Source organism: Lipotes vexillifer, unplaced genomic scaffold (assembly GCF_000442215.2).
Source record: "Lipotes vexillifer unplaced genomic scaffold, Lipotes_vexillifer_v1.1 scaffold225, whole genome shotgun sequence".
Classification (NCBI taxonomy): Eukaryota; Metazoa; Chordata; class Mammalia; order Artiodactyla; family Lipotidae; genus Lipotes; species Lipotes vexillifer.
This window is the reverse complement of record NW_006787630.1, coordinates 1,104,677-1,120,036: the sequence shown is the minus strand read 5'-3', so window position 1 is coordinate 1,120,036 and position 15,360 is coordinate 1,104,677. Positions and strand designations below refer to the sequence as shown.

At 56.6% G+C, this 15,360-nt stretch overlaps 1 protein-coding gene across 2 annotated transcripts in view; it reads left to right on the top strand.

Annotated features, from left to right (window-relative positions):
- Positions 1-15,360, top strand: part of AP3D1 (adaptor related protein complex 3 subunit delta 1) — a 44,962-nt gene that overhangs the window by 16,832 nt on the left and 12,770 nt on the right. For both annotated transcript variants that reach the window (XM_007460368.1, XM_007460367.1), the window contains 11 exons: positions 5,096-5,191; positions 5,784-5,864; positions 6,904-6,984; positions 8,843-8,950; positions 10,604-10,733; positions 11,452-11,591; positions 11,699-11,772; positions 12,918-12,967; positions 13,905-13,954; positions 14,048-14,096; positions 15,158-15,303. In XM_007460368.1, the coding sequence (XP_007460430.1) occupies positions 5,096-5,191; positions 5,784-5,864; positions 6,904-6,984; positions 8,843-8,950; positions 10,604-10,733; positions 11,452-11,591; positions 11,699-11,772; positions 12,918-12,967; positions 13,905-13,954; positions 14,048-14,096; positions 15,158-15,303 (1,005 nt within the window). The remainder of the gene's footprint in view (positions 1-5,095; positions 5,192-5,783; positions 5,865-6,903; positions 6,985-8,842; positions 8,951-10,603; positions 10,734-11,451; positions 11,592-11,698; positions 11,773-12,917; positions 12,968-13,904; positions 13,955-14,047; positions 14,097-15,157; positions 15,304-15,360) is intronic.

Below are 15,360 nucleotides of genomic sequence, written 5' to 3'. Positions count from 1 at the left end.
ATCCTTGATGGTTAGAATAACCTAGGTTGTAGGTTTTTCCCTTTCATCACTTTAAATATGTCCTACCATTCCCTTCTGGCTTGCAGAATTTCCGCTGAAAAATCAGTTGTTAACCTTATGGGCATTCCCTTGCATGTTGTTTGTTGCTTTTCCCTTGCTGCTTTCAATATTTTTTCTTTGTATTTAATCTCTGATACTTTGATTAATATGTGTCTCTCAGCATGTTTCTCTTTTGGGTTTATCCTGTATGGTACTACTCTGTGCTTCCTGGACTTGATTGACTATTTCCTTCCCATGTTAGGGAAGTTTTTGACTATAATCTCTTCAAATATTTTCTCAGACCCTTTCTTTTTCTCTTTTCTTCTGGGACCCCCGTAATTCGAATGTTGGTGCTTTAATGTTGTCCCAGAGGTCTCTCAGACTGTCTTCAATTCTTTTCATTCATTTTTCTTTATTCTGCTCCCTGGCAGTTATTTCCACCATTTTATCTTCTGGCTCACTTATCTGTTTTTCTGCCTCAGTTATTCTGTTATTGATTCATTCTAGAGTATTTTTAATTTTAGTAGTTGTGTTGTTCATCACTGTTTGTTTGCTCTTTAGTTCTTCTAGATCCTTGTTAAATGTTTCTCGTATTTTCTCCATTCTGTTTCTGATATTTTGGATCATCTTTACTATCATTACTCTAAATTCTTTTTCAGGTAGGTTACCTGTTTTGTTTTTATTTATTTGGCCTTGTAGGCTTTTACCTTGCTCCTTCATCTGAAACAAATTTGTCTTCTCTTTTTTTTTTTTGATGGTTGGTGCTGTATTCCTGTCTTACTGATTGTTTGTCCTGAGACATCCAGCACTGGAGTTTGCAGGCACTTGGATAGAGCTGGGTCTTGGTGTTGAGATGAGGACCTCCGGGAGGCCTCACTCTGATTGATATTGAATATCTGATTGATATTCATCAGAGGTCTGAGGTTTTCTGTTCGTCCAGCGGTTTGGACTTGGAGCTCCCACCGTAGGAGCTCCAGCCCGACCTCCCACCTGGGAACCAAGATTCTCCAAGCTTTGTGGTGCAGTAAGAAAAATTTAAAAAAGGAAGAAGAAAGAAAAAAAGGAGCAGTACAATATCAAAGAATAAAAAACAAAATAAAATTAGAGAGATCAAAAATACATTAGGAAAAATAAAACTGTAATGGAAACAACCAGTCGCTGGGGGTTCCTCCCGTCCCCTTAGGTGTCTGTGGTCCCCCACCGGTGTCTGGTAGGTGCTCTTAGTTGTGAGGAGGTGCGAATTCCGCGTTCTTCTAGTATGCCATCTTGACTCCACCCTCCTGAAACATTATTTTAATATTTTAAAACCCATTCCTCCCTTTTCCTGCCTGTAGGAACCATGAGCCTGTGCACTCGTCTTATAGCTAAAAACTAGTGTTGCGGCTGGGTCTTCCTACAGGTCAGCCACTTCCTGTGGGCTCATTTGTCACCCCCGTGGGTGCTCCGAGGTGCAGGGATGTTACTCTGCCTTCATTCCTTAGGGGTGTTCTTGGATGGAGAGCCCTGGGCCTGGAGTCCTCCCACCTCCCTCAGCCCCCTGCTCCCCTGTAGCAGCACACCCTTTTCCTCTGGCTCCTCTGAAGAATTTCTCCTTATATTCAGTTTTCAGCAGTTTGCCTGTGATATGTCTAGGTGTGATTTTCTTTTATATTTCCTATTTTAGGGGGGTGGTGCTGCACTTCTTGAAATTGTACGTTTATGTCTTTTGCCACGTCTGGGGGAGTTTGAGCTGTTAGGTCTTCACATATTTCCTCTGTCCTTCCTCCCCTGGGACCCCGGTTGTACACACGCTACACCTTGGGTGCGCCACAGCCTTGCCTGACGTTCCTCCCTTCAGACTGGGTGGGCCCTGTTGTTCCCCGTTCCTCTCAGCTCCAGCTCCCCGTCCAGTCCACGCAGTGCCTGTTCTACCTCAGAAATTGTTTCTCATTTCTAGGGTTTCCATCTGGTTGTTCTGTGTCACTTTCCTTTCTCTGCTGAGATCTCCTCTCTTTCTGTTCATTAGGAGCATATTTTCTTTTTGGTCATGAGAGCATGGTTACAGTTGCTGTGTTGAAATCTCAGCAAATGAATGCGTTCATCATCACCAGAGTCACCTCAGGGCCCGTCTTCATTGGCTGTCTCTTTTTTTCCTTGGGTATAGGTTATGTTTTCCTGTTTCTTTTTTTATTATTTTAATTAACTAATCAATTTTTGGCTGTGTTGGGTCTTTGTTGCTGCATGCGGGCTTTTCTCTGGTTGTGGTGAGCAGGGGCTACTCTTCATTGTGGTGCATGACCTTTTCATTGTGGTGGTTTCTCTTGTTGCGGAGCACGGGCTCTAGGTGTGCGGGCTTCAGTAGTTGTGGCTCATGGGCTCTGGAGCGCAGGCTCAGTAGTTGTGGCACACGGGCTTAGTTGCTCTGCGGCATGTGGGATCTTCCTGGATCAGGGCTCGAACCCATGTCCCCTGCATTGGCAGGCGGATTCTTAACCACTGCATCACCAGGGAGGTCCTTCCTGTTTCTAATTTGAATAATTTTGGCTTGTGCCCCGGACATTGTGGCTGGTATGTTGTAGACACTGGATTCTGTTGTATTCTCAGTAGAGTGTTGGTTTTGCAGAGAGGGGATGTGTTTTAGGGGCAGTGAGCTTGTCTGGGCTGGAAGTTTGGCTCAGCCTCTCCTACAGTGGGCAGGAGGCCGCTGGAGTGCTGCGGTGGGTGCAGAGTTCACGTGAGGGTGTGCCACCCCCCGCCCCCATTCCCCCCTCACTTCCCAGCAGCTGCGTTTGCCCAGGCTGCTCCCTGCTCTGCCTGGCTCTCAGGATCAAAGCCGGGGCAGGACCAGTGGTCTCGCCTGTCCTGCACTGCCTGGACATTTGTCTCCAAACAGTGCTGGTGGGAGGCGTGGTCTGACGGTGGCTGCGCAGACATTACCAGGAGTGGACTCTGCCTGGCTTTCTGAAAGCTGAGAGGTCATTGGGCCACCTAGAAAATAGATTTGTGCAGAGAGTGCACCGTGTTGGCTGTTCACCAGTGGATGGACATCTGGGCGTTGAGGGGCCAGCGTGTGTGTGTGCATGCGTGTGCACCAGTTGGCACCTGGGACCTGCACACCATCTCCCACAGCGCTGTGTGCTGGGCCTGTTCTCCCACGCTTGGGATCATCTCCCTGTTCTTTCCCTTTTGAATCATTAACAGCACATCCAGGGTGCACGAAGGGGTTATCGTGCACTGGGATGGGAACTGAGGCGCCTGGGGGATTAGTAACTGGAAGCCCGTTGGAAGGATCTGGTGACCCATGTTCCATTGTCTGACTCTTGGTCATGGAATATTCATCAGACGCTCGCTGAGAGTGCTCTCAGGGTGGTGCCTTCCCCGGGAGCCTGTGCTGGGCCTACGAGTGGTCTGGGGTGACATGGGGGGAGGGTGCAGCCACTTGGGCGAGGTCACTGAGCTCGCTAGCCTGGCAAGTTTAGGTGATGCCACTGTTGGTGGGTGACGGGAGCGCTAGGCACCACACTCCTCCCAGCCCTGAGTGACGACCCGTCTCTAGGCAGGGCTGGGCTCTCCTGGGACTGCCAGTGGGACTTCTGTGCGGCTCTGGGGGTGGAGCCTTGCCGCCCCATGGGGCACATTCCTCGCTCTGGACCGCGTGTGTCGGTACTGACCTTTTGATCCGTGTTTTAGTACAAGTGCTGGGGTAGTGAGGAAACTGAAGAGAATCGAAAAGGTGTCCACACAGGCACCTGTATACACACATCCACGGCAGTGTGCGTCACGGGAGCCGGAAAGTGGGAAGGATCCAAGCCCTTGCGCTGCTGGGTGGGTAGACACGCATGATGGCAGCGCAGCCGAGCACTGACAACGCTGCAGCGTCCGTCATAAGGAGGCCAGCGGGGCGTGCACACAGACCCCGTCAGACAGGCCCTGAGAAGCCTGCGGGAGGGCCGCGACGCTCTTCTTGGGTGGCCAGCCCCAGAGCAAGCGAGAGGCCAGCGAGGGGCCCTCCCAGGGGACCCATGGGTGCTCCTGCCCACGGGGGGCAGCGCTGCACATGGGCAGTGAGCCCTGGCCCTGCAGGAGCTGGAAGGCACCAGCGCGCTCACCTGGACGGGGGCACGGAGGGGGTTCAAACGAGTGGAGTTACATGAAGCGCTGTGACAGGTGCCTGGGGTGAGGCCCCGGCGCGGCCTGTCACCTGCTGGGCCCCGGCTCTGTGATGTGCGGTGTGGGGAAGGAGGACGGCTGCCCAGGCCAGTAATGAACCTGGGCCGCGTGGAGGTGGATGGGAGGGACCCAACAGGCACGGTTCCTGGGGTGGCCAGGCCCTTCCTGCTGTGGGTGCCAGTGGGGCCCCCCGCGTGGGTGGCCGTGCTGGGCGGGGCTCCCCGGTCACGGCAGCGTGGGACCGAGGTGGACCTGCCGCCCCTGGCCATGCGGGCTGAGGGATGGGCCTTTGGCGCTGGGACGTGAGATCTCTTCTGGGCTTGCACTTTCTCTCGTTCACAGCTGGTTAAAGGGCTAAACTGGAGGACTAAGAACTTTTCCGTGTCTTAATGCTCTGTGTTGGAATGGTTATTCTTTTTGTTCTAAGTTTTAAAACTTTTCATTCTAGAAAATGTCAGATATACACACGAGTAAGGGAAGCAGAATTCCCACAGCTCAGTGTGCCTGCTTCAGGCTAGATCAGCCCAGGCCACTCCTGTTCTCTCGCGGCCCCCTGCCCCTTGGGAGGAGGGCTTTGGGGGATCCCAGGCAGCTTATTGCACTGACAGGGCTTTTCAGGATAACAGCCTTGTTATCATTCACATACCATTCAGCTCACCCCTTTAATATGTGTAATTCAGTGGTTTTTAGTATATTCACAGAGTTCTGTTGAATTCTAGAGCATTCCATCACCCTCCCTCTCCCCCTCCCCCAGCCCCTGACAACCAGGACTCCCCTCTGCCTCTCTGGAGTTGCCTGCTCTGGACGTTTCATCTAAATGGAATTGCACACTGTGTGACCTCTTGTGTCTGGCTTCTTTAGGTTTTAGCCAGACACTTGCAACTTTTCAATTTTTTTTTCCTTTTAGGCAAAGTATATCTCTCAGTGCATTGATGAAATCAAGCAAGAGCTGAAGCAAGACAACATTGCAGTGAAAGCAAATGCGGTCTGCAAGCTGACCTACGTGAGTGCCGGGCCGCTCGCTCTGCCAGGCCGGGTCTGGCTCAAGCATCCCCCTGCTGTCCGTCCATCCGTCCCACCATCACTGATGGACACCGTCCGCTCCAGGCGTCAGCCTGGGGGCACACTCCGGGCTGACTTGGGGTGGAGGGCGAGGCATGCGTGAGGATCACGTGGCACAGGGCAAGCTGGGGCCCCATCCAGTGGGCCTTCCCCACATGGAGGGGCGGGAGCGCCCCTGCTTTCACGACTGCCCTGCGGGCTGGGCCCCGAAGCCTGGTGGGTGGAGCCCTGCAGTCCCTGGTCGGGGTGTGAGCCTGGGCCAGGCACCCCATGCTGGCCTCCCCTGGTCAGAGAAGGGAGATGAATGGCCTGCCCGTTTACCGGTCCTTGTGGGGAATTTTAACCCATGTAATGCTGGTATTTCAACCACAGGTGTTTATTTATCAGGGGCATTATTTTAGTGTGTTATTAACCTGTCACTTTGGTTTTAAATGTGAAGACTCACCTGTCAGAAAAAGAAATGAATCTCCCCAGAGTGTATGGGCGTGGGGAGCTGGGGCAGGTACGTGAGAATCGGCCTCTTTCCTCCGCAGCTGCAGATGCTAGGATATGACATCAGCTGGGCTGCCTTCAACATCATAGAAGTGATGAGCGCCTCCAAGTTCACATTCAAGGTGAAGGGAACCAGCTCGCTCTGGGGCCTGAGCCCTGTGGGTGGGGTCCTGGGGGAGGAGGGTGTCCGTCCTGTGACGCAGGCCATGCTGGGAGGGGACACAGTGACAGACACCAGCGACCCATTCCCATCACCACTTCTGTCCAGTTAGGTCTTAGCACTATTTGTATCATGTTTTTCTTTACATTTTAAGTAGTGTCAGTGAAATTCGGGTTTGTAGGATTGGTTATGTGTTTCATAATACAGATTAAATTTGTGACTCTTCAAAAAAATAAGCAGACACTGATCGTCTCCCCGAGAGGCCACCACTTGTCATTTGTCCCGGTGTCTCTTAGGACCCTCTGAGCGTTTTGTTTTTTCTTGGCGTCTCAGCGATCCTACTCGTGCGCAGTTTGGGACATTGTATTCTTTTTACTTGATATCATAACAAATAAGCATGTCTTCTGCTTTAGTAAATATTCTGAAAAGTGGTTTTCAGTGCCCACAGCCCATTTGGGGGTGTCCCGTGGCTTTCCTGGCTTGGCTCAGTTTTCCTTGGGAACACACACCCTGCGGCGGCTGAGGCTGTGTCCTGCCGACGGGTCACTGCCGAGGGCGGGTTCCTGTCCTCCTGAAGGACACGGTTGTCCTGCCTGCCGGTTACTCTTGGTTAAGAAACGAAATGCTGTATTTGCCAAAATTGGGCCAGTGCTCTGCACGTGTGTTTAAGTATCACCCGCACGTGCGGGTGTGACTTTAGGTTACACTCAGCCCGAGTTTAGGCGCTTGTGATGACTTACTCCGTCAGGCCGTAACAGCAGCTCCCGCTGCCAAGAAGGCAGTGAGGATGCACACGTTAGCGACAGGACGTGCTTGGCAACCCCTGGAAGACACTGTGCTCCAGAGACCATACGCCTGGGACAGGGCGAGGGGTGCCCTCCTCCTGGTTTGTGACGGCCCGACCAGGGCTGCTTGGCGTGAAGCTCAGGAGGGCTGGGTGCTTCCCCGAGGGCGCCCAGTCCCCTTGTCACCCCTGACGTCTCCATTTGTTCCACTCACAGCGAATCGGCTACCTCGCTGCTTCCCAGTGCTTTCACGAAGGGACCGACGTCATCATGCTGACCACCAACCAGATCCGCAAGGTAGGCCCCTCCTGCGGGAGCAGGTTAGCGGGCAGATGGACAGCCTTCTGCGATCCTCGGAAATGGGAAAAGGGACGGCGGGGCACGCGGGGCTTTCCTTTCTTGTTTTCCCCCCTTGGTGACGGGGTGCTGCCCCCTCGGTCACTCCTTTTTTCAGCCCCTTTCCCCTCTTTTGGGGGCGCCTGCTGAGGGGTCGCCCCTCCCAGCGTGGGGGCCTTTGTGCCCACTGGGTCTTGTGAGTCGGACCAGGTGCGTCTCGGCCCCATGTGGTATTCTGTGCTCTGCAGTGAGAGCACTGAGTAGTCAGCTCCTCCTTGGCCTCAGGACTTTGAGTATCTCTTGTCTCCCGCCTCGCTGCAAGCAGTCAGAGGGGGTGTCAGAGGCACCCTTTCCCACCCCAGACCCCCCATCGGACCCTGTGGCCCGGGACTCTCAGACAGCTGGCGCCAGGGCCGGGGCAGAGCTGTTGTGGTCGCCCCGCAGGTGGCTGGTGTCGGGGCTCCAAGTGGGCGCTGCAGGGCAGGCAGGCTGTTGGCAGTCATCTGAGGCCCCCTCCACAAACCTGCTGGCTGACGCCCCAGGGCAGCTTCCGAGGCCCCTGCTGCTCTTGTCGGGCTCTTTGTGAATCATGCTGAGTTGGAGGGACTGTGCCATGAGGCCGCCTGCTCAGCCTGGGCTGGAGTGATTATTTTTCTTTCCCCGCATGGGGGATCTTAGTTCCCCGGCCAGGGATCAAACCCGCACCCCCTGCAGTGGAAGCGTGGAGTCCTAACCACTGGACCACCAGGGAAGTCCCTGGAGTGAATTTTAAAAGGCTTTGTTTTCGTATTGTTATCACAGTCTGGAAGGTTAACTCTTTTTTTTCAGTGACTCTTTTTTTTTTTTCATTTATTTATTTTTGGGCTGCGTTGGGTCTTCCTTGCTGCGCACGGGCTTTCTCTAGTTGTGGCGAGCGGGGGCTACTCTTCGTTGCGGTGCACAGGCTTCTCATTGCGGTGGCTTCTCTTGTTGCGGAGCATGGGCTCTAGGTGTGCGAGCTTCAGTAGTTGTGGCACATGGGCTCAGTAGTTGTGGCTCGCGGGCTCTAGAGTGCAGGCTCAGTTGTGGCGCACGGGCTTAGTTGCTCCGCGGCATGTGGGATCTTACCAGACCAGGGCTCGAACCCGTGTCCCCTGCGTTGGCAGGCGGATTCTTAACTACTGCACCACCTGGGAAGTCCCTGGAAGATTAACTCTTAAAACGTCTCTCAGTGTATCTTTTACCACATGTGTGAAGTTTGGGGAGGTTCCTCTATGTAAATAGAGTCCTCTCTTTGTGCCGAGATGGGGCTTCCACATTGGTTTTAGCGGGAGCACAGGCGAGTGACGTCAGAGGCTAGGGCAGATGTGCGCTTCCTGTGGCTGCTTTTCCTGCTCCCCTGAGGGGTGGAGCTCTGGTGGAAACTTCTCTCCGCTTTGGGGAGGGGCCCAGAGGAGTCACCCCTGGCTGTAGTAGGGGAGACACCCCAATGGAAGCAGAGGTTCTGGGGTTCCACCCTGGGGGGCCCCCACTCTGTGCCTTTGGGCGGTCGGAGCCCGTCTGGCTGCACCATTTCCTCGGCCCTTGGGTTCTCCCATAGGGAAGCCGTGGGTGGCGCTGGCTCTGCCCCATTGCACCCCTGGAGTGAGGGGTGGACCCAAGACAGCCCTCCCCTTAGAGCTGTCCCGGCTCTTGCTCGGTGACAGAGCGTGGAGCTGGCTGCTTCTTGTGAGTCCTCGTCCAAGCCCGTCTCCAGACCCAGAGCAGGGCTGGCGGGCGCAGCTGGGACCCAGCGAGGCGCAGTGGGCGCCTGCCTCTAACCCTCTCCCTCCCTTTCCAGGACCTGAGCAGCCCCAGCCAGTACGACACTGGCGTTGCGCTGACTGGCCTGTCCTGTTTTGTTACCCCAGATCTTGCCAGAGACTTGGCCAACGACATCATGACACTGGTGAGTCTGGGAGCGTGGCCGGCCCCCTTGGCTTTTGCTCCCTGACGTGCCTGGAAAACCGAGGTTGTAATGTCATGTTGAGGGCACTTGGGTGGGCGGAAACGGCCTGAGTCCCCAGGATGAGCTGGGACACCGAGTCACCGTCTCCCCTTCCATCACCTGGTGGGGCCCAGCATTCACACCTCACCTCCTCTGAAATGGTCCTGCTGGGGAGGGGCAGGGTCTGGCTGGGGACGACGGCCTGTCGTGAGCGCACGACCCATCAGCTGTGTTCTGAGGCATGGGTGGTGATGGCAGTGGTCTTGGCAGGCAGCGTGGTCAGGTGGTTCTCCGGTGAGGGAACTTTTTATTTTCATCTGAGCAAATCTGTTGTCTGGGGCCCAGTCCATCCAAAAGGCAGAAACCCCAGCCAGCCTTGATCTCCAGGGTGGGTAAGAACTTTGTTCTGAAATGTGGACGTGCTCTTGGAAATCACAAACCTCGACTCCAATAAAAATTAATTTAAAAAATAAAAACAAAACTGGAATTGACCCTAAAAAAAAAAAAAAAAAAAAACCGAAAGAAATCACAGCCCTCAGAGGGTTGCCTGCACGCCAGATTCTCCATGATTGGGAGGCTTTCCCCCTCCGGCCACAATAAAGCAGCGTGGAAGGGTGGCGTGTTCCTCCCAGGAGGGTTCTGTCCGTACGTGGCCCGTTCTCTGTGCAGATGGTCAGATCTTGGCCCGCGGTCCGGAAGGCTTTGGGTACATGCAGCTTCTAGATCCCGGGCCAGCATAGCACGGCCCGGGCTGCATCCAGTCACCACCTGCTATAAGTGGTTTGTCCACACATGGCCCCGCCCCTTCGTCCACACGGTGGGCTTCCCAGCAGCAAGGGCAGAGTCAGATGGAGACTCTGGCCTGCGAAGCCGACAGTATTGATCTTCAGGCCCTCTTCGGGAAGTGTGAGGAGCTCTCTAGGTGAAAGCGGTCATGAGCCCACAGGGGGGCGGTAGTGAGCTATCACAGTGAGTCTCGGTGCCAGGTCATGGGGGCGGGGGTGGCTTCCTTAGGGCCAGGCTGCCTGGGGCCCTGACAGGTGAGGAGTGCGCCCACCTGCGGACGAGAGGCCCTCCCGGCCGGAGCACAGTCCCGAAGGAGGACAGGAGCTCCAGGGGTGCAGTGCAGAGGTGTGGAGGGGGCTGAGGCCCGGGCAAGGGGCACTGCTCTGGGGACAGGTCTTGGTGGCCCGAAGAGTCCGAGGCCAGTGTTGACAGGTGGAGGCTCTCTCCAGCGTGACCTTCCATTTGGGGCCCCCCTCCCTCATTCTGTCCCTCAGTGCACCCCAGTGAGTCCAGGAGGCCGGTCTCAGCCTCCAGAGGGCAAGCTGGGGTCATGGACTCAGGGAGGCAGGTTTCGGTTCTGTCCAAGACACTGTTGTGTAATCCCTGGGCTGGGGGGCGGGGGCAGTGGAGGAAACCTGCAGGCTGGTCTCAGAGGCCAGAAGCCAGATGAGCTGGAGAGAGGGTTATCCTCCAGGTGATGGAGGCGAGACGCGGGCAGGCGTGGGAGGGGAGGGGAGGCGAGGGGGGAGAGCAGGGGGTGCGGGAAGGACCGGGGAAGGGTGGGCGCAGTGGTGTCAGCAGGGAGACTGACACCCTCTGCCCCTGCAGATGTCGCACACCAAGCCGTACATCCGGAAGAAGGCTGTGCTGATCATGTACAAGGTGTTCCTGAAGTACCCTGAGTCTCTGCGCCCTGCCTTTCCCCGCCTGAAGGAGAAGCTGGAGGACCCTGATCCCGGTTTGTTGACTTGAGTTAAGAAGGGGCCCGTGTGGGGCCATGATGCTCCACCAGCGTCTGTGAAGGCTTGGTGGAGGGGGGTACTAGGTCCCAGGACCCCGTCCTAGCCCTCCCCCATAGAGCACCTTCTTACTTTCTGGCACCACGAGGTGCCAGGTTCGCTTTCTACTTTCCTGCCAGTCCTGGAATCCGCCGTTTCTCCAAACAGCTCTAGTATTGTTAGCTGGTGTGGGATTTAGAAACCAAGACCACTGGGTGTGCTTATTTCTGCCAGCTGTCATTGCCTCCAGGCCGTAGCAGACACCACACTCGCTCACTGGGGAGGCCTCTCTCTCCGCATGTTCGCAGTCTCGTGTTTATTCTGCTGCCTTGATTGGCAGTCCTACACCACAGGGTTCACTCCTGCCTACACCTGTCCTTTTCTGTAACTCCTTCTGGGGAGACCCCAGGCCATGCAGATGTAAAACAGCTTCTCCAAATCTTTGCTTGTCTCGGGAGAATCTGCTGTGCATCGCAGAGGATCACGGGGTGTGGAGCATCGTGGTTAGGGTCAGGAGCCGAGGGGCAGGCAAGGCGGGCTGGGGGCATGAGCAGGGGCAGCCCCGGGGGGAGGCGGACAGAGCACCTGGAGTGACTTTGATCCTGCTGGGGACACACCCCGAGGGTCCGGCCTGCTCTGGAGGACGCCCCCTTGCTGATGGCGTCCCTCGCTTCACAGGGGTCCAGTCGGCGGCAGTCAACGTCATCTGTGAGCTGGCCAGACGTAACCCCAAGAACTACCTTTCCCTCGCTCCGCTCTTCTTCAAGCTCATGACCTCCTCCACCAACAACTGGGTCCTCATTAAGATTATCAAACTGGCAAGTGTCGCCCCTGGGGTGTCCTGGGCACACCAGCCAGCAGAGCCCCGCCCGGGCTGCCGTCCCGTCCCTGCTTCGGGTGACCACTGGCCTCTCTTGTCCCCTAGTTTGGTGCTCTGACCCCCTTGGAGCCAAGGTTGGGTAAGAAGCTGATTGAGCCTCTCACCAACCTGATCCACAGGTAGGGCTTGGGGCGGGCGTGGGAGGGGTGCCCCAAGGAGGGGCGGGTGGAGGGGCACCCAGGACTGAGGGCCTGCCGCCGCCAGGAGCCGTGTCTCTGGGCTCTCCCTTCCTCAGTTTGCAGACAGCACATTCAAGACAGGATGGAGAGGGAATTCCATGGCAGTCCAGTGGTTAGGACTCGGAGTTCTCACTGCCGAGGTCCTGGGTTCAGTCCCTGGTTGGGGAACTAAAGTCTCACAAGCCGTGAAGCACCGCCAGAAATAGACAGACAGACAGATAGATAGGCAAGCAATGGGGATATATTTTAAAAATAAAAAAAGGATGGAGAAAGCTGTCCCAGCCAGTCTCTGGTTCACAAGTAGACCTCAGCAGTCTAATTGAAGAGCCCTAGGTGAGTGTGTCACCGCCCAGTTCTGGAATGTTCTAGGAGCTTCTACACGACTTCAGGTGCCTGTGGTTGAATTGTGGGGGCCAAGCTTCAGGTGCCAGGAGATTCTGCTCCTGGGGTCCCCTGGGAAGTGGCCAAGGGCTTGGGACGTTGCTGATTTGAAACAAATCACCAGTCGCCGGGTTTATAGTAGCTTGTGGTTTTCAGAGCATTTACGAGAAGCCATCAGTCCTATGACCGTTCATGTGGACTGCCTCTAGTGGCCCGTGCTGTCGGGTTTGGGGCATTTGGGCTTGAGAACATCACTGAGAATTTCAGAGTGGAGTGGACGTGCCTGGTGCCCACCCTGGTCGTCTTGGGCTGTGCTCACTGTGGCCCTGGACGCCCCCGAGGGATGACACGGGGCACGACTCCGTGTTCTTCCTGCCTGCCAGCAGGGTCTGGGCTGGAGGAGAGAGGCCTTTGGGGAACTTGGCTTCTCTTCATGGGGGGTCGCAGAATCAAAAGGTTATTCGTGTGTGGGCTGCAGTGGCGGGAGCATTTCAGTTCTATTTTGAGGGCTAGAAGGGGTGCTGCTGTCCCTTGGAGGAATCTGATGGCCTCACTGCCCAGGGTGGGGTGTCACCGTCATGGCCTTCAGGCCCGAGGCTTCCTGGGCTCTGCGTTTCCTCGGAGGTGGTGCCTCCAGGGGTCTCGGTGGGGTGAGCGGGAGGCAGGCGGCCCTGTCTTCCCGGCTCCTATGTTTCCTTCTCTAGCACGTCTGCCATGTCCCTTCTGTACGAGTGTGTCAACACCGTCATTGCAGGTGAGCACCGGGGTGACCTCTTCTGGAGCAGGGGGCTGTCGCCGGCGGGGGAGCTGGTCCCCGGGCCTCACCAGAACCTTGTTCCCGGCTGCGAAGCTGTTTGGCCCGGCCCATCTGCAGGCCCTTTGGAAGTGTCAGCTCGGACACGGTTGCAGCCAGAGCCATTGCCAATCTCGGGCTCCAGTGATAAACACTGCACCGTGGCATCTGCCACACCCACCAGCAAGACCGCTTTTCATGAGCATTTTAAAGCAAATCTCAGGCCGCTTCCCCTGTGGCGTCTTTAGCATAGGACATACAACCAGGAGAGTTCTCGAGAGGGAAGCAGCACGTGCTCCCCAGAAGGTCTCGTGGAGCCCGTTAGTTGCAATCAGACCGCCTGGTGACTTGTCCCTGCAGCCCAGTTTCCTGTAGATAGGCAGAGGGAGTTGGTGGCCCAAGGGTTCAGCTTCTTGCTGCCTGCCTGTCCCTGCCCTAAACTGTCGGATGCTCCTCACAGCCCGTGGGCAGCCTTAAGTTCAGTGAAGCCCAGGAAACTGGCCCGGGGTCCCCGCTCGTGATTGCTGTGAGTGTCGCTGAGGGTCAGCGACAGTGAAAGGGAGACGAAGGGCGAGTGTGGGACTTGGGAGCCGGGCAGGCTGGCCAGAGAGTGGCCCCTGCGTCTGGAAAGGCCCATGGGGAGGGCCGAGGTGTGGCAGGATCGCAGATGGCCCTGGTTATGGGCAGAGGGAGTGGGGATGCAGACGGGAGGTAGGCCTGGTCCATCGTGCATCGCGGGACCAGCGGGTCTCAGCTGAGGGCTGGCCCACAGACCTGCCCTGGACAAGGACCCCTGGTGCCCGGGGCCTGTGGTCTGCTCTCTCGGTTGCAGAGACCCAGCCTGGGGTTCTCAGTGGGGCTGGTCACACGGGGCCCTCACCCCAGTCATCTGTTTCAGTGCTCATCTCGCTGTCGTCTGGCATGCCCAACCATAGTGCCAGCATCCAGGTATGTCATGGGACCAGGGGCTCCTCTCCTAGGCCCCAGGGACTCTGCCGTTGGTTTAGAACATGTGACGAGTGGCATCTCCCCTCTTTACAGCTCTGTGTTCAGAAACTGAGGATATTAATAGAAGACTCCGATCAGAACTGTGAGTTGCTCCCTCTGCAGGCCCTGCAGGCCCTGCGCCCTAGACCTCCGCAAGTGAGGGCTCGTCCCCACCCGAGAGGAGAGCGGGCCTGGCGTGGCTGGCAGATTCCTCCCTGGGTACGGCCCCGTCGTCTGCACGGCGGGTTCCTTCCAGCCGGCATCTCAGGGTGTCACTCGGCCGTGTCCGCTGGGAAAGGTCTTTAATCTCTGGGCCCTGTGCCCACATCCACAGGGAGCTGGGACCCAGTTGCAGGGAGGAGCCGGGGAGGCCGGCGGAAGCACAGTTGAGACATAAAGGGCGAGCTCAGCCCCGGGAGGGGGAGGGGGAGGCTGGGCGTGCAGGAGAGCCCCCGGCATGCTGCAGGCGCCCCCGGCGGTAACCAGATGGGGTGGCGCGTGGGGCTCCTGACGAGCGAGGGCGAGCGGCTATACGTCTTGCTCGTGTGCCAACTTGTGCACCTCCTGCAGCCGACATGTGCTGTCGAGGGTTCCAGCCAGTCACACGCCCCTGCTGCCAGGACCACGGTGGAGAGGGCTTCCGAGGGCTGCTCATTTTTTGTTTTTCGTTTTTTTTTGTTTTTTTCGTCTGCGCCTTGTGGCTGCTGGGATCCTAGTACCCCAACCAGACCAGGGATTGATCCTGGGCCCTTAACAGTGGAAGTGCAGAATCCCAACCACTGGACAGCCAGGGAATTCCCTGGCTGCTCATTTTGAATCCAGGTCTGTTTGCTTTGAGCAGGAGTTGCCGAACTTTTCCTGGAAAGGGCCAGATAGTAATTCTTGTCAGCTTTGCAGGCTGTGTGGTCTCTGCCACTGTAGCGTAGAAGCCTTCTGGCGGGTGTAGACCACAGGCCTGTCGTGTGCCAGTAACGCTGACCTAAAGACGGGCTGAGACCCAATCTAGATGACGGTGCGTTGGGCTGCTTGAGGTGGGCAACGAGGTGGGCCTGGTGCCTGTGAGACATGGGCCGACGGGGCCCAGGTGGTTTGGGGTGGGGCTGCAGGCCCGGCCTCACTCTCAGAACCTCGTCCACGTCTGAGAGCGCTGCGCTGTCTCTGCAGTGAAGTACCTGGGGCTCCTGGCCATGTCCAAGATCCTGAGGACACACCCCAAGTCCGTGCAGGCGCACAAGGACCTTGTCCTGCAGTGCCTGGACGACAAGGACGAGTCCATCCGGCTGCGGGCCCTCGACCTCCTGTACGGCATGGTGCGTGCCCACCCTGCCACCTGGCCGCCCCGCCTGCCCGCCCGGCCCCTCCCTCAC